At 49.3% G+C, this 18569-nt stretch overlaps 2 protein-coding genes across 2 annotated transcripts in view; one reads left to right on the top strand and one right to left on the bottom strand.

Annotated features, from left to right (window-relative positions):
• Window positions 1-18569, bottom strand: part of SND1 (staphylococcal nuclease and tudor domain containing 1) — a 437045-nt gene that overhangs the window by 60419 nt on the left and 358057 nt on the right. The gene's annotated exons all lie outside the window — the stretch shown is intronic.
• LRRC4 (leucine rich repeat containing 4) lies at window positions 1155-3648 on the top strand. Its single transcript, XM_001151566.6, has 2 exons — window positions 1155-1244; window positions 1417-3648. Exon 2 carries the CDS (start codon window positions 1517-1519, stop codon window positions 3476-3478), a length of 1962 nt encoding a protein of 653 aa, XP_001151566.1. The 5' UTR covers window positions 1155-1244; window positions 1417-1516; the 3' UTR covers window positions 3479-3648.

The raw sequence follows: 18569 nt of genomic DNA, 5'->3' as shown, positions 1-18569 counted from the left end.
CTAATACATAAGAGCACTGCATCACGCTAATCTTCTCCCAGAACAGTATGCGTCAGCAGTACATTCACGTTCTGACTGAAGGACAAAAGGATGAGAGAGCAGTCTGCGTGGCTGCCGCCTGCAACACCGCGAGCCCGGCGCGAGGAGGAGACGGTGGGCGCCGCGCGCAGGGGCCCCGCTGCTGCTGCTGCCGCCGCCGCCGCCGCTAGCCAGCGGGGACTATGTTCCTGGGCTCCGGAGCGTTTCCCGCAGCCGCGACCCCCGCTGCTCACGCCGCTGCAGCAGTCCGCTGGCGGCGCGGCCACTGAGGGCGCCGGGAGCCGAAGCCGCGAACTCGCTCCCTCCGCACAAAGCCGGAGCCGGCGGCGCGCCGGGGGCCGGGCAGCGGCGGGCGGTTGCGCGCCGCCGGGGGCTGCGGCCGCCGCCGCCGCCGGACCCGCGCCCGCCCCCGGACTCTCTGAAGGGGCCTGCGGTGCGGGCGCGACCGCGGGCGCCGCGCGCTCCTCCGGCCGGCAGACCGGGTCCGAGCGCAGCCGCCACGCCGCTGGTCCTCGGGGGCCGGACGGATCGCCGCCCCGCGCGCCGGCAGCCGGCGGACTGGAGAACTGACCCCCCGTTTTTGTCTCTTCCACCCTCCGAGAAGAGGCGAGGAGAAAGGGGGTGTGTGTCTGGGGAGGGCGAAGGCGCCGCGAACACCTCCTCTTAACTCTCGCCGCTCCGCGAGCTCACGACCGCAATCAGCTGCCGCCGGCCCGGAGCGGCCGACGCCGGGAGAGGGAGCGCAGCATCCAGCGAGTGCGGCCTGGGCGGCTTCGGGGCGCCCCCGCACTCCCTCCGGCGGCGGCCCGCAGAGCGGGCCGGGGCCGCCGGAGCGCACTTTGGCGATGAAGCGCCTTCCCCCGCGGCTGGAGCGAGCCGGTGCCAGGGTCCAAGGACAAAGCCGGGAAGCGCTGGTGGCGCCGCTCCTCGGGCGGAGGAGGGGGCATGCACCTGCATAGCCCGCCGGGCCTTGGCTCTCCCAGGCGCGCCTCAACTCCGCGGCTTCGCCGGCTCCGGCTCCGGATTTACTAGAGGCCATTTTGTCTCCCCCACCCCTTCCCTCCCCTCCCCTCTGCCCTCCCCGCCCCCACCACTTCCCCCTTTTGTTAATTAAAACTAAGAAGTCGGAATGGGAACGAGGTGCCCAGCTCCCGTGGAGAAAGCTTAAGGACACCACGCCAGTGCTTTCCTGCCTTCCTTCCGAGGTAGGTGACGGCGAACTGGGTGGGGACGGTTGCAGTGTGGGAGAGTCGTAGCTTTCGGAGGGCTTGCCTTGAGGGTGGGTTGGGAGACCAGGGGCCGCTCGAGTTTGGCAGGATTTTTTTCGGCCGATCCGCTCCGTCTCTCTAATCGCCCCCTCCCCACCTCCTTCTCCAGATGGAAAGAGGAGCTCCTAGCTCACTTAAGCCGGGGTAGGGCTGGTTCTCCTTTCCGAGCCAAAATCCCAGGCGATGGTGAATTATGAACGTGCCACACCATGAAGCTCTTGTGGCAGGTAACTGTGCACCACCACACCTGGAATGCCATCCTGCTCCCGTTCGTCTACCTCACGGCGCAAGTGTGGATTCTGTGTGCAGCCATCGCTGCTGCCGCCTCAGCCGGGCCCCAGAACTGCCCCTCCGTCTGCTCGTGCAGTAACCAGTTCAGCAAGGTGGTGTGCACGCGCCGGGGCCTCTCCGAGGTCCCGCAGGGTATTCCCTCGAACACCCGGTACCTCAACCTCATGGAGAACAACATCCAGATGATCCAGGCCGACACCTTCCGCCACCTCCACCACCTGGAGGTCCTGCAGTTGGGCAGGAACTCCATCCGGCAGATTGAGGTGGGGGCCTTCAACGGCCTGGCCAGCCTCAACACCCTGGAGCTGTTCGACAACTGGCTGACAGTCATCCCTAGCGGGGCCTTTGAATACCTGTCCAAGCTGCGGGAGCTCTGGCTTCGCAACAACCCCATCGAAAGCATCCCCTCTTACGCCTTCAACCGGGTGCCCTCCCTCATGCGCCTGGACTTGGGGGAGCTCAAGAAGCTGGAGTATATCTCTGAGGGAGCTTTCGAGGGGCTGTTCAACCTCAAGTATCTGAACTTGGGCATGTGCAACATTAAAGACATGCCCAATCTCACCCCCCTCGTGGGGCTGGAGGAGCTGGAGATGTCAGGGAACCATTTCCCTGAGATCAGGCCTGGCTCCTTCCATGGCCTGAGCTCCCTCAAGAAGCTCTGGGTCATGAACTCACAGGTCAGCCTGATTGAGCGGAATGCTTTTGACGGGCTGGCTTCACTTGTGGAACTCAACTTGGCCCACAATAACCTCTCTTCTTTGCCCCATGACCTCTTTACCCCGCTGAGGTACCTGGTGGAGTTGCATCTACACCACAACCCTTGGAACTGTGATTGTGACATTCTGTGGCTAGCCTGGTGGCTTCGAGAGTATATACCCACCAATTCCACCTGCTGTGGCCGCTGTCATGCTCCCATGCACATGCGAGGCCGCTACCTCGTGGAGGTGGACCAGGCCTCCTTCCAGTGCTCTGCCCCCTTCATCATGGACGCACCTCGAGACCTCAACATTTCTGAGGGTCGGATGGCAGAACTTAAGTGTCGGACTCCCCCTATGTCCTCCGTGAAGTGGTTGCTGCCCAATGGGACAGTGCTCAGCCACGCCTCCCGCCACCCAAGGATCTCTGTCCTCAACGACGGCACCTTGAACTTTTCCCACGTGCTGCTTTCAGACACTGGGGTGTACACATGCATGGTGACCAATGTTGCAGGCAACTCCAACGCCTCGGCCTACCTCAATGTGAGCACGGCTGAGCTCAACACCTCCAACTACAGCTTCTTCACCACAGTAACAGTGGAGACCACGGAGATCTCGCCTGAGGACACAACGCGAAAGTACAAGCCTGTTCCTACCACGTCCACTGGTTACCAGCCGGCATATACCACCTCTACCACGGTGCTCATTCAGACCACCCGTGTGCCCAAGCAGGTGGCAGTACCCGCGACAGACACCACTGACAAGATGCAGACCAGCCTGGATGAAGTCATGAAGACCACCAAGATCATCATTGGCTGCTTTGTGGCAGTGACTCTGCTAGCTGCCGCCATGTTGATTGTCTTCTATAAACTTCGTAAGCGGCACCAGCAGCGGAGTACAGTCACAGCCGCCCGGACTGTTGAGATAATCCAGGTGGACGAAGACATCCCAGCAGCAACATCCGCAGCAGCAACAGCAGCTCCGTCCGGTGTATCAGGTGAGGGGGCAGTAGTGCTGCCCACAATTCATGACCATATTAACTACAACACCTACAAACCAGCACATGGGGCCCACTGGACAGAAAACAGCCTGGGGAACTCTCTGCACCCCACAGTCACCACTATCTCTGAACCTTATATAATTCAGACCCATACCAAGGACAAGGTACAGGAAACTCAAATATGACTCCCCTCCCCCAAAAAACTTATAAAATGCAATAGAATGCACACAAAGACAGCAACTTTTGTACAGAGTGGGGAGAGACTTTTTCTTGTATATGCTTATATATTAAGTCTATGGGCTGGTTAAAAAAACAGATTATATTAAAATTTAAAGACAAAAAGTCAAAACAAAAATATTTTCTAACTTGTAAGTTCTATTTAAAGGGGTTGGGGGGGAATCTTGGGAACGTTGTGGGGTACAAGCCACAAGTTAACTTGCTATGCTGCCAGAAGGGATTTCTGGTATAAGGTTGAAATTGCTGAGATAAAATAAACTAAAACAACAAACATCCTTAAAGAGGTAGGGTGTGGGCTGCTGAGGGGGCAAGAGGGATAGACTGAATCTGTCATTTTTTAGAAGATGCTTCATAGGACACAGGACTATCCATTTCTACAGACATCTTTCTTAAGCCGAGAGCTGTCTTTGCAGAATTATCTTATTAAAAAAAATACAAAAAAAAAAGCACCATGAATTTGTACTGTGCCAAAATGATAGTGGCAATAATATTTTTCTTCAGAGGCTAAGGGGAAGATAGACCTGTACATGTATTTTAAGCAGGAAAACCACCAAAATTCAAACGAACCCTTAAAGGGGCTGAGTCTTTGTCCATGTGCACAAGTCTTGGGGGTGTGTGCACTGGGACACACATGTGCCTTGCCTGACAGAATGCTTAGAAAGGAGCAGAGAAGGACGGGAGCTGGCGTAGCTCTCAGTCTAATGCTTTCACATTGCACCAGATTCCTGCAGTTGGGCTTAACCCACTCTGCAAGGCATGTGTCTATTCAGGGTTTCCCAGGAGGAGGAGGAGGCCCCTGAAGGGGTGCGGCAGCAGGGGGGTGGGAAGGGAGGGTAAAGCAGAGAGAATGTATTCACAGGAGGCCATAAATTAGCATTGTGCCATGTCCACCTGTTGTTCCTGGACTCTGACACATGATTGTAGACAATGATGGCATTTTATGATTTTTAAAAAAGATTTTGTTTGTTTTAAGGTGGAGAGGGAGGAGAAGCCTGAATTGGGGAGCTTGGGAGTGGAAGCTTTTCTCATGCTTGTGATTTGGTGACTCTTCTAAATGCTGATTCATTAGGGATTATTACAGCGGATGTCAACTGGTTGTGGTGATGGGGTGGGGGCAGAACATGAGTAGCAAAGAAAAGGGAGAGACGAAAAGGGTACAGGCTCATGTAAAGTAATGAAGCCTTTCCCAACCAGGATGGTTCATAAAAAAGCTGTGAGATCCACAGTTACAAGTGACACGCATGCACACATGGAGTTCCACATGGGGTACTGTTGAATGGAGCACACTGATGGGAAGCTTCCCTCTCCCAGGCCACCTCAGGAGAAGGTGGAAGAGAAAGGGTGGGCGTGGGTGGGGAAGGCAGAGATCTCTGTTATTCTGGTCCATCTAATGATGTAACTTCTTTCAGTTATTATTTTAGCTTTAAAAGGAAATAAGGGGTTCAGATTTGAAAGGGGGTGGTATGGGTGGGGGAGGGGAATTGCCAACAAAAGAACACTGATTGTAATGTGAGAAAAGTGTATTTTTGTATTTTAATAAATATTGTTGAATTTTTAATTCAATGTCCCCAAAGGGTTAAATTGAGTAAGACCCTGAACCTATAGATTCTTATGAGCCAATCATTTCTATTTAATAAAAAAGCGGGGAGGGGAGGGTACAGGTATGTTGGAGGAAAGACAAATGTTAAATTATTTTCAAGTATGGGAAAATGCTAAAGCTGTCAACCTTTCCTTAGCTTAAATAAAAGCACCCCGATTCTAGTGCACCTTCTACAAGCTAACTGTGTTAGTCCCTGGCTTTGTTGGGGGTATAATCAAATTCCCTATGCCCTGGAAAAGCAGGGGAAATGGGTCAGCCTCAGCTCCTGGGACCTGGCCAAAAGTTAAATGCCACCTCAGCAGAAGCTGCTGGTCAGGCAGCACCAGCTCTACCCGAGGAACCTGGGGGACCTGGATTTCAGAGGCCTGCAATAATGTAGTTTGGCTTAAATTTCCCACAGGCAGTGTTGCTTCTATTCTCTGGGTGCTAAACAATCTAAACATGTTTTGGTGGTAGGTGTCTGTCTCCTGATGCTTACCAAGTAATAATGTCCAGAGAGGCTGCGTGAATCAGGACCCTGCATTTCTTCAGTGCTAGTATTTATACTAATGCAGGGAATTGGGACTGAGTGGGTGTGAACTCTTTGGCACTAAGGAGGGAAAGAGAGGCAGGCAGCACTTTGCAGCAGTTGGCTAAGAAAGGGCCAATTCTTAATCCTCCTGGGTATATACATCATTTCTGGGTATCAGTGTGCCAGCACATATGTATGGGCACACACTTATAAACTACCACTCACAGTTCTAGGCACCAAAGATCTGTTCCTCCTGCCTCTCCTTTATCACCATACCCCCAATAAAAAGAAAGAAAACTGCAGGAGAGCAAAGGGTGGGACTTGGCTAGGACCAGGTGAAAAAGCAAGAAATTACTCCCTTTCCTAGTGCCACAAGACACAACTCAGGCTGTTTAAAACAGCTTCCTGGGTATGCATTCAGAGGAAATTGCGGAGGAAGTTGCTGTTTCAGAAATAGAGGATGAGGAGCCAATTTCCTAACACCCTTCTTTTTTTTTTTTTGACAGCTATTTGAGCAGACAGGGAATTATGCAGTAACTTTGCAATGACTAAGGGTCTGTGGCTAACAGTCTGAGGGGAAAGGTACAGAAATGGGCCTAAAACAATCTCGGGAAAGAGTCCTATGGACAAATGCATTTGTCCCAAGGAAGACTATATTCAGCTTCAATCTGTGAGAGAAGGACTTTTGAAAGGAACCTCAAAGGAGTTGGGGGAGACTAAGAATATGGATCCTAGATTTAAGTATCCTCAGAGCTGCAGGGAGAGTTCCTTACCCCAGTAGGCCTGCCCTTTGATCCATGCAGTTTCCACTTTTACAGCAGTAACCTTCCTTTGCTATCATGGTATATCCTCCTCTGTAGCAGGCACTTGGGACAGCTTTTCAGAGAGGCATCCCGTGAGTACCAAAAATGCAGCCGTGAATGCTGTGACTCATCCTTGGCCAGGCCAAGGTTTGTTACCTAGGAATGGAACACGGGTTGGTAGCTCTTTAGGGGGTAGTTATAGCAACACGTTGGATGTAAAGGCTCTTGCTGATGATACGGAGTTAGAGAATTTTCATTACAGAACTGAAGGCCATGAAAAATCATTTAGTCTAATCCCTTCACATTTTACAGTCAAAGAAACTGAGCCCCAGAGAAATTAAAAGACATATCCAAGGTCACACTGCTAGTGGAGGAGGTGGGACTAAAAGCCCAGGTCTCTTGACTCCTGAGTCAATGTGCTTTCTCACCCAGGCTGCTATTGGCTATCAAGAACATACTTAACTAGCAAAACAGTTAAAATGGGACCTTCCTAAGATACGTCTGTGTTCTCTTATCCCTTAGAGCTGTTCACTCTCTTTAGAACTGGCTATACTGCCCTCTAAGGCCTGACTACAGGGGCTCCACATGTGCTAAGGGGTTAGACTATCAGGACTCTACCTAACCATTTCCTGATTCTTAGGCCCAATGGCAGACAGAAACTGCAGGATCCCACAGAGGGTGACAGCTAAGGGGAAGGAGTGAAGTAGGTAAGACTTGGTGTTTTATAGTTAGAAAAGGTGGCTTGGCCTCCTCCCAGCCTTGGAAACTCTGCAGTGTGGAGGAGGTCTTAAAACACCTACTGGACCACAGAGGTTCCCCATAATGGAGTGGTTTTTGCTTACCCGGCTCAACAATGAGAATACTGGGAGGGTCTTTTGCTCCTCTTCTCCACTGTATCTACCCCAGCTCTAGCTCTTTAAGTGCCATGCTGTAGCTGCCACTTCTACAATGTGCTCCAGGACTTTTTAACACCCTTCAGCTGCATCCTATTATCAATGGAGGTAAAGGTAGATAGGCTAGTTTCTAAGGCCTAGAGACATTAGCTTTATCATGGCTATTTAACGTGTATTGAGGCCAGCAACTTGCTGAGTGCCGTGGAACAACCAGCAGAGAGTCCCTGCAAGACAATTCCTATTGTTGTCTGAGAAGAGGGTCAGAGTCCATGGTCTCTGGCTTCCTTCCATGGTAATGGGTAGAGACTGGGAGAGGGCTAAGTGGGCCTTACTCAACCCAGGCTTCTACCTCAGGGGGCCAGGGCCTATAATTAAGGCTCCATCATTTCACTGCAACAAAGCAGCAGGGGCTTAAAATTAGAAGAGAGAGAGGAACATTTATATCCAAACATATGTCTGATTTTATCTCCTCTGCTGGCACTCAGCACTCCATGCCATCGGCTAATGCAGGCACTGTTCACGCCATTTCTAAATCCTGCCTCAGCTAAACTGCAAGGCAGCTTTTGGCTCAGAGCAACTCTCTTGGTCTCACTCCTTTCAGGAAGCACCCCTCTCCTATGCAAGGGGAAGAATGGTTTGGACAGTAGGATAAGTTGTTTTCATCTTTGCTTTAAATTAAAATCAAGTAAATTACTTCTTGGAGCAGTGATAAGGGCTTCAGCAACTAGATCAGTGAAATACACACACACACACACAGCAATATAGCATAGTGCTTACAAGCACAGACTCTGTAGCCAGTCTTCCTGTGTTGAATCCTAGTTCCAACACTTACTAGCGGTGTGACTTTGGAAAAAGACTCAGTTTCTTCACCTAAAAAATACAGACAATATTACTATCTACCTCAGTACTTCACAGATTGTGAGAATTGAAATTTTACATATATAATTATATATGTATGTGTGTGACATAGATCTCACACTTAGTGCTCCACACCATATAGCAAATGCTAGATAACAGTTATTTGACAATACACACAAACACACAGATCAACAGAGAAGCCCCCATCACCACCCCTATTCTTGAACATTGTATATGTCCAAAGAGAGACATGCCTATTGTGCTACTCCAGAGAAGAAGGATGATGATCTAGAAGTCAGAGACAATAGTATCTATAAGCCCGATCACTGTGAAAAACATGGTTATACTTATCCTCCCAGGAAAACCTTGCCTTGTACTCTGATCCCTACACCAGCACTATAGCTGTCCCAAGGCACTGATTTAGTCCAGGAATAGATTACCTTTCCTTGTGGTGAGCCAGAAGAAAGTAAAGGTGCTGATAGTCATGCATAAGCTGAGGGCTGGGACCTTGGGAAGCCTAGGTCCTTTACCAAGAAGGTAAACTTCCTAATGTCTTCTCCCCTACCCATGTTTCTCTGGCACAGAGCAGTCATAGCCTTATTACTCAGGTCAGTGATGAAATCCTCCCTGACCATTAAGTGTTACCAGGACTGGGAGTGGGGAGTGGGGAGGCACTAGGAGGAAGAAGGTAGCACTGAAAGGGCCGGTGGGGCTTCCGAGCAGTATTGCAGAGCTAGGAGAAAAGAAAGGCAGACAAAAAGCACCATAATTGGAGCAAATGAGAGAAGAATGGAGCTCTATGGCAGATACACAGGCTAAGGGGCTGCAATGCAGTCAAGGAGGAAAGCCAGGGAGATTCCTCTGCCTTAGCAAGCAAGAGGCTGGCTGGACCCTGGATGGGGGAGGACTGTTAGTGCGAAATTCATGGCATGAAACAGAGGAGAAGAAAAGCAGGGAGATCAACTTTCCAAGAGAGGCGAAGAAAGAATGCATTTTGATTTCCTAATGAGAGGCTAGAATTAGATTTTAGGATGATCACAGGTTTTATCCTCTGGTACACGCCAGCTTTGCTGTCAGTACTTGGGCCAAACCACCTACCCACAACAGTCCTGTTCCCTATCCTGGAGGCTGTCCACTGCTTGGGGAAGCAACCCAGCCTTCAGGGATGTAATTTAATCCTGACCCTGACAGGCTCACTCAGGGATCTGCTCTAAACCCATTTCCTCATTTCTATTAACACAGTCATGGGGAGGGGGGTGGGGTGTGCTGGGGAGAAGAGAGGGAGCAACTCGGTATTTGTCCACAAAAAGAGTATTATTCCAGAGGAAGAGTGTTATATAAATTGTGTTTTCCAATAAAAATAGTGATGTCTATCAGTTCAGTGTACATGGACCTTTGCAGTGAGTCAGAGATTTGGCCTAGGCCTGTGGGGGATATCCCTGGGAGAAACTGTCTTGTCAAAGGAAGTTAGCATTTGAGACGATGGCATGATCTTTGCCCACTTATCCCATCAAAAAGAGTTTTGAAACAATAGCAGGGAAGCATTGATATGAGAGGCTACTCTCAAGCTAGGTGTGGGAGCTAGACGGACCAAGATAGTACTTAGGCTTTCAGGTTTGTTCATTCTGTACACTCAGGAACATTACTAGAGTAATTACTACAGTTTAAATCAATTATAGGATGCCAAAGAAACAGTACTTGATCTACTTGTTTCTTTCATACCCTCCTACCTTCTTTTTTTTTTTTTTTTTTTTTGAGAGAGAGTCTTGCTCTGTTGCCCAGGCTGGAGTGCAGTGGTGTGATCTCGGCTCACTGCAACCTCCGCCTCCCGGGTTCAATCGATTCTCCTGGCGTCAGCTTCCCGAGTTGCTGGGATTACAGGTGTGCACCACCACGCCCAGCTAATTTTTGTATTTTTAGTAGAGACGGGGTTTCACCATGCTGGCCAGGCTGGTCTGAAACTCCCGACCTCAGGCAATCCGCCCACCTCGGGCTCACAAAGTGCTGGGATTACAGGCGTCAGCCACTGTACCCAGCCCCCACCTACCTTCTTATAGCCCCACTAATAAAAAAATACCCTTCAATTAATTATTGTATCAGGTTTCCTGTCCCATATTCCCCATTTGAGTACACTCATCTGCCATAACAGGACCTAGGAAATCCTGCATGAGGCCCTCCGTTTTGAAGAATGATGGCTCTTTCTTCCTAACATTTCTCATGATATTTCCTCTCCAGGGCAACTCCTTAATTTATAGTCTCTTTTACAGTTCCTTTAAGGTCTCAACCCTCATTTCCCTGTGTCTCTAAGCTGGTGCTGATTTAGTCACTAGATAAGTTACTGCCTGCTCAATGAGTCAGCAAGGATGACTGAGAAGAGCTTTCGCACACTAAGTGTTCCCTGTGCAAAGTTTGGTTTCCTTGCCTCGGGCTACTTCTTCCCAGTCTTCAAGACCCTGGCTTCCTCCCTTTACCTGCCCACTCATCCAGGTTCATTAAGACCATTCAGACAGCTTCTCCCACGGCAGGTGAACTGAATGAGTTATAGGCAGCTCTCCACAGAGGCAGTTCCATCCAGGAGCCAAGTGCCAGTTCCCTGGATCATGCAGCTGTGTTTGGAGGAATGCTGAGTGCATCCCTCACAATAGGCCCAGAAATGGAGCTGAGGCCTCAGATACTAACAGCCTGTTTCTGCAGCCTGCCAGCCACAGTGGTTATAAGTTATAATCTATTACCATTGCAAGAAGACTTAATTTCTGGACTTAAATTTAGGAAGTCAGATAATACTTTATCCTATTAGTGTCTGCCTGTGTGAACTGACAATGGCATCCTTCTGACACGACTGCATATTCTTCCAATTCATCTCTTTAAGGTTAGGCAGGGGGAAGTCTGGATGGAGTAGGAAAGGAGAGAGGAAAAAAATAACCTAAGGAAGAGACTGTTGAAGGAACCAGGGAAAGGGAAGACTATTTTTTTCATTAGAAATGAGGAGAGGGGATGCAGAGGGACAGGACAAGACTGTGCTCTTTCAAAGCATGTTTGCATTTCATTTTGTTTCTCTCATGAGGGGGAGAGACGGCAAGCACTGGAGGTGCTGTGTGCATGTGTGTCAGAAAAAAGGCTCTGAAGCCACAGAGAAGGATGAATACAAGAAGAATAAGGCATTGGCCCATTCTGTGCGCTTGCTGTTTCATCCATTGTGCCCGTTGGAGGCTTTCCCTTTCCTTAATCCTTCCCCCTTCATGTGTAAGTCCACATCCACTCCGACTAGTGGTGTTATGTCAGCCGAGGGTGCCTTCTCATTCTGGGTATGTTATCGAGGCTGGCCGACCTGGGGATGGCAATTGACACTGAGACAGAACACAGGTTCATGGTTCCTAACTTCCGGGATGTGGAGAAAGCAATGAGAACTTCCAAGTTAATTCAGAAAATCTAGTTGAACCCTCACATTTTATTTATGAGGAAAATGAAGCCCAGGAAGATGTGCCTTGCCCAGGTGTCACATAGCTGGTGATGCAGAGACCTTACCTGTGGTCTCTGGGTTCGCGACCTAGCGCAATTGCTGAGCGCCTGCAGGGCCACCATGACTTACAACTCCAGGGGGCGCCATTTACAGAAATGGCAAAGTGATTAGTGCCCCCTGGAGTTTGCAGTTTGATGCAATCCTTTATAGTTCCCTTTTGGGAGGGGGGAAGGCCTTTCCCACCAGTACTGTTATCTGTGCTTAATGCTCTGAGACAGATGGTGCCCACTCACGATTTCATTCAAACAGGAAGAGCTGAGAAATCAGGCAACTTTCCTTTCTCTTCAGGGCATGTGTGTTCTGATGGCAGCCCCATGGCTAATAAACCAAAAGGGGCATGTGTTGCTTCCATGGCCTTCCCCTTCTCTCTACAAGAGTGCAGGGTAGTAAGGTAACATCTATCCCAACATGACAGGAGGGCTTGCAGAAAGCTAAATCATGTTAGAGGTCTGTTCAAGGTCATGCAGACCCTTGGAGAAGCAGAGAAGCCTGGAGTCCCGCTCTACCTCCCTGGCCTTCCTAGTGTTGTGTAAGCAAGGGGACCCTCAGAGGGAAAGCTCTGGCAGCCCAGGTTGACTCAGGGGCCTACCCTGAAACTGGGGTCCAGAAAGCTAGGAAATTGTCCCCTCTTCCTCCCATCTCAACAAATCCTCTCTTGGGAACAGAGTGGCCCTGGCTATAATTTTATCACATACATTTAATTAGAATTTGTCTTCTTCATGATGGTTTCAAGTGAAGTCCCAATAGAAACATTCTAAAAGAACAGTGCTTTCAGGCAAGGATTTCTTCTAACCAAGTTAATTTAGCAGAAATGTGCATTGGGTGGAGTTACCTCTCTTTTCAACTTCAAAGCTGGGAAGCAATGGGAGGTGAGGAATGCAGAGAAAATAAAGAGGAGGGCGGGGGCTTCAGGCAAATGAGTTTCCATCTATTAAGGAGCGGCAATTTCTGCTAGCTCCCCTAGAGACCGGTCCCCTCCAATAATGGCCTGACTCTAATGATTCCCACTCCTAAGCAACAGCCTGTGTTATGCTGGTGTTGAGACGAACTGTGCCAGAGAAATTCCCTTTCTCTCAGAGGTGCTGCTATCATTACACAAGAGACATTAGTTAGCCAGGAGGATGTGCTATTGATGGGGAGAGAGAAAGATAACCAAAGAGAATGCTCTTCCCTAGCAGGCTTGGTACAGCTGACTTAGGACAGAAAAGGCGGACTGAGAGGTTACGGGTTAGCAATAAGAAAGGACTACCCATCATGGGCAGATTCTCTGGACCAGGGGGTGACCACAGGAGAAGTGGCCTCCTGATGAGTTGATGAACTCAGTTCAAGGAGGAACTAGCTGGCTGAGGTGGGGAGGGGGGCAGGTCTTTGGAGTTTGGAGTGTGGGTTAAGCTCAGACATAATGGACAAAACTGATGGACATTTGAGATGTGAAATGTGGTAATAAGTTCATGGGAAGTAAGGGTAAGGGATTCAATTTCAGGTCCCTAAATACTGGTCATTTCCAGGACAGAAGTACAGGTATGTGGCCTTAACAGCAATGAAGTTAGGATCATAGCTGTTATTGAGGCTTCAATGTTAGTTGAGGGTAGGGGGTTCTCTTATTCTGTCCTCTCCACTCTAAATACACTGAAATCTGTGATGAAAGCTAATATTGTGAGTTACTGCTAGAGTTGTTGCCAGCAGGTCTTGAGTAGGGGGTAGGGAGTCCCTTATTTTGCCCCTGGTGGCTTGCCTGTGATAGAGACGGACTGCTTCCAGAGGCTGCCTTGCCAGATGTGCCAGCAGGCAGCCCGGCCAGAGAGCCTGCAGTGCAGACAGATGTCCTGGGTCGTATTCAGGATGGTGAGACCCTTTATGGTACTGTGGCTTGGCTCTGGGGCAGTGCCAGAGCGGCAGGGTAATGTTCCTCAGCCAGATTCATTTCCCCCCAAACCTCTTCAAATATGTGGGCCACGGAGGGAGGCAAATTTAATTAAATTACTGTGTTGTGAACTGCCCTTCCTGGCCAAAGGCTAAAAATGGGCTCATGCTGACATGCAAACCCATCTGTGTGTACACAGCATGTGTTTTCTTTGTGCTGGGCTGTCAGCAGCTGGATGGGGTTGGCAATGCCCAAGGTTGGATCCAGAGAGCTGGCCCTTTTGCCACAGCAAGGCAGAGTCAACAATAATCCAACCTGGACCCCATACAACTCCGATGACCTTTTCTTTGTACTTAAAAGATGACTGGGTGGCACTCCCCCTTCCTATATCAATTTGTTTCTCCTCAAGTGCTTCTTTTGCTGACACACAGGACTTTCCCGTAAGGCGGTGCCCTGAGCAGTACCGGGGAAGAAGGAACAAAGCTGCAGTGAGGTGTGATTCAGAAGAGTGCATGGGCAGGGTTTGTTTAGCTTGGCAGGAGACAGAGGGGTCTCCCGGGTGATACTCTAGAGTGCTACTTCAGCAGTTCCCCACTGGCAATGCCAATGCTGGATAGAGAGCCCTTGTCAGGTGCCAGAGTAAAGCAGAAAAGCTTCCTCTCCCCTGCTCCCTGCACAAATGCCACAGTGCCTATAGGACTTGACCAACAAAGGCAGGCAAGGAAGGTCAGGAGCAACTAGAAGCATTTAACATGTGGAAACCAACAACCAAGACAAATGCTGGCTGTCCTGAACCTGTTACCTGCCAAGGTCATTTCATTTCCCTCCTGGAAGTTCAGGCTTCGCTGCTGCAGTTTACAAAATACCACAAGGGTAAAGAGTTTGCCCCCCCTCCCCGAGTGGTGCTGCTGCTGGAGTTGGAACAGGGCTTCCCTCTGCTGGTGTGAAATGACTTGAGATGGGATCAGGTGTGGCACGGGGAGTAGCAGATGCTGAAGGCTGCATGGCAGGCTTTTCATTCGGAACTGAGACCAGGGAAGAGTCAGCTAGGCAATCTTTTCCTGACTTGTCCCCCAGAGAGAACAGAGCCACCTCTCATGTCTAAAACTTCAGTGAATGCGACACATGGAGCCTGAGAGGTGGCCCTGTACTGGGACAACAGGAAAACATCTTCCTGGGTGATTAATAGTTGTACTTATGCAGCCCCCTCATGTCCTGGACATCCTGGTAGCAAGCAGCTACCTAGTTGATTTGAGCAGTCCAAGCACTCTGGGGTGATGATAGCCCTCTGTAAGTCCCCATCTAGGCAGGTTTGCAGGTAAGCCACATGAGAACAGGGGGAAGAACCTCCCTATCCTAACCTCCAAGCCTCTGGCGTGCTGTGTGCTCTTCTGAATCACACCTCACTGCAGGATGAGGAAAGCAGGATCCCTCTTGGAGCTCTGCTGTCCCCTCTACACTGTGCTGAGCAGCTTCAGGGATGTTCTCTGACATAACAGGGGGTGTGGGGGTGGTAGTGTATCTGCCACATTTTGTTGCTGGCTAAAGTTTCTGGCAGTGAATCTGATGGTTACTTTAAGGACTAAGACAAATATTGTCAGTTCAGGTCCTTGGGACCTATACCTCAAGAACCTGGCCTATGCCTATAGCTGACCCTCTGTCCAGTACTTCCAAATGACTAGAATTTCTGGATCAAAAACAAAAGCAGGCAGATCACTAAGATTTGGTCAGACACAAGAAAATAATGGATCCAAGAAAGCAAGTTTCCTATGGTTAAGAGGTTAAGTAACAATTGTAACAGGAAGAGAAAAAGACATGTAATCTACACAAGGAGGGTAGGGGCAGTTAGGAAGAACAAGAAATTGACTGCTGTGGTGAGATCTATCATGTGACTTTAGAGAAAGAAAAAGGTTCCTGGGTGTTCTGCCCAGGTACTCTACGCTTTGGTAAAGGAGCTTTCTTCCTTACCGAATTGGAGAGAAGAGGGCAGACACCAGCCATAGGCTGAGGTAACCATGACATTTCAGTGGAATGAGACCCCTTGATTTTCTGCCACCCACACGGCCCCATGCCCACTCCAGCATGAGAGCTCACCAAACGACTGGTTTCAAATTCTAGAGATAGGAGCAGATGCCTCTTCAGGCCTCTTAGTCAGTATTTTATTGTTCCTTAGGTGCCAGTAAAGTATTTTATCATTATTAAAGATTAAAAATATACTTATCCTGAAGAAAACACCCCAAGTTGTATAGAAAGTCCATAATATATCTCAATCCTAATATTCCTCAATTGAAAAAAAAGGTTTGTTGGGCAGGGTGGTGCACATCTATAGTCCTAGCTACTAGGGAGGCTGAGGAGGGAGGAACTCTTGAATCCAAGAGTTTGAGACCAGCCTGGGCAACGTAGCAAGACTCTGTCTCTTAAAAAAAAAAAAAAAAAAGAAGTTGTTCCTCCCTATTTAAGCAGCCTAGGGCTGGAAGAGCTTTCTCTAAGGGAGAAAAAGCCTTAAAATAATGTCAGTAATAGCAATCTAGACATCAGGGTGAATAATATAAATGTTGGTATGGCTGTACCAATGGCATTCCAGCAGCTGCTGAGATCGCTTTGGTTTTCAGATGACCCAAATGTAAATACAAATAATGTATTTACATTGCATGGCCCTATCTAAAGTGGAAGGGGCAGCCTGGTAGGCTGCTGCCCCAGGATTCTCTCCCTTCGATAGGCTGCTGCCAGAGTGGATGGCTATGTCTGGCTCCGGCAGAGCCTGCTAGGTGGGACATCTGATTCCTGTACAGCTCCAAATTTCTGCTGCTCACCAAGAAGCCAGCAATGGGGAAAGGCAGAGTGGTGTCCTGGGGCTGCTGCAGCCATATCTTTCTCTTGAACAAGGTCACCCATGACCCCTCTCATACTTGTTACCAATCATTTCATTTCTGTTGGAAAGGGACAAGGAGAAGGGAAACTAATTGATTATAATGGTGTATTACAGGGCACTACCTTTAAGCACCTTGAACCAGACTGAAAAACTGAGCATTGTACTTTGAGAAGTTGCCAAAGTCTATATCAAAATGAAGTAAGGGTAGGAAAAGGAAGAAAGGTGATTTCTGACACGTGCTTTTTTGACTCTCAGCTCCTATAAATACTTAGGGAGCAAAGTGGGTGGGATTAAGGCCATTTTCAAAAACAGATTAGCACTGATGAAGGCTGGAAAGTGTTTTCTGCAAAATATGAACTTAAACCTTGCCCTGTTCTATGAGTTTCAGATAAATTCTTTTTATCATGTCACCCTGATTAATATGCCAGAACATGAACTAAGAGCGGTCTTCATTTTAGCCCCACGTTGACCTGCGGGCAAGGCCTGACCCAGCCCCTTCATCTTGGGAAAGCAGGGCAGGAGAGGGGATGGGAGTGGCAGACATCCCTGGGTATGGCTGGGGCCATCTGCACTACTGTGAATCAAGGTTGGCTCAGACAGAAGGCGCGAGGGAGGAGGTGCAGCTGCTGATGGCTCAGACAGCTTGGACCTGTCCAGGCAAACAAGCCGCTCAAGTGCAAGAACAGCCAGCCAAGTAGGCAGAGCACGAATAAGGACTTAAAGCTTGAAATATCTGACAAGATATAGAGGGAGGGTAGGAAGCTGTCTGGGATTTCAACTGGTGTCTGGCCTTGCCTCTCACTGCTAAGGCAGGCTCTTCTGCTACCAATGGGTGGGATGTGATGCTTAGGAGCTGGTGGGATGGATACAGGGAAGCATTCTTTGAGCTAGAATTTAAAAAAAATCTTCATCTCTGGTAACAAATTGTAGACACAGCTGTGGACTGTTCTCTCTCACAACTGCCCGCCAAAGCAAAACTGAATCTTGATCCACAGATAGATCTATCTCCCCTCCACAGATCTGCCCAAAGTTAAGAAGCAGTGGGCTTTGTGTGCATGTGTATGTGGGCCTGTGGGTGGGTGGGAAGCTGCACCACCAACTGCGCAATATGGGAGTCCTGTCTCAGAACTAGCTAAGGAGGACGACACAGGTGCTCTGCCTTCCCACCCGCCTTTGGGAAAGGGAGGCCAGCAGTGGACTGTTCGGGGGACAAGTGCCACTCCAGCTCCTTCTAGTGAGGACTCTTGGAGACAGTGCTTCTCAGCGCCAGGCTCGTATTATCAGCACTGTTGCTGTTAAAAATACCAGTGTAGATCAAATCTAGATGCTATATCAAATACCTTGCAATCTCTAGGGGTGGTGACAGGACTTCCTTCAATGCTTTAAAAAACATCCAGGAGATTCAAAGGTATACCCAGGATGACAGCCTCTAGACTCAAAAGGGAGGCAAGAAGACTTACTGATCAGACAGGTTTCTGATAGATGGGACAGTACTGCCACTGACTCCAGAAGCGCTTGTTATACATGGTTGTGCTTAAGCTGAGTGACTGTTCCTGAAGTTTCATTCAGGTTCAGGAGGAGTAACTTCCAAAAGAAGTGGCCAGGTGTTAATTGACTGACTGCCCTGGAAAAACATAAGGAAACCCTCCTACAAGCAGGTCACTCTCCTCAGAGCCCCAGGCAAGGAAGGAGAGAGGATAGACTGCTCAGAGACCTGTGAATATCAAGTGGGAGAAACCAAGGCACAGAGAGATTACCCTTTATTCCAAAGGCAAGTAGTAAGAATATCAAATAGGTTATTTCTCTCTAGCCATTACCAGCTACAGGCTGTCCCTCATCAGTCACAGGCTGCTCTACAAGCAAACTTAGGCCGAGGTCTCCCCTGATCTAGAGCCCTGCCTAAGGAGGTGAGTGGTAGGCGGGGAGCATTACTGCCAGGGCTCCGCCTCGTGTGAGATCAGCAGCAGTGGCATTACAGTCTCATAGGAGCTTGAACCCTATAGTGAACTGCACATGCGAGGGATCTAGGTTATGTGCTCCTTATGCAAATCTAATGCCTGATGATCTGAGGTGTAACAGTTTCATCCCCAAACCATTGCCTCACCCGACCAGTCCATG

Source organism: Pan troglodytes, chromosome 6 (assembly GCF_028858775.2).
Source record: "Pan troglodytes isolate AG18354 chromosome 6, NHGRI_mPanTro3-v2.0_pri, whole genome shotgun sequence".
Taxonomy (NCBI): Eukaryota; Metazoa; Chordata; class Mammalia; order Primates; family Hominidae; genus Pan; species Pan troglodytes.
Note: the sequence above shows the minus strand (reverse complement) of the source record. Positions and strands in the feature narration are given on the sequence as shown.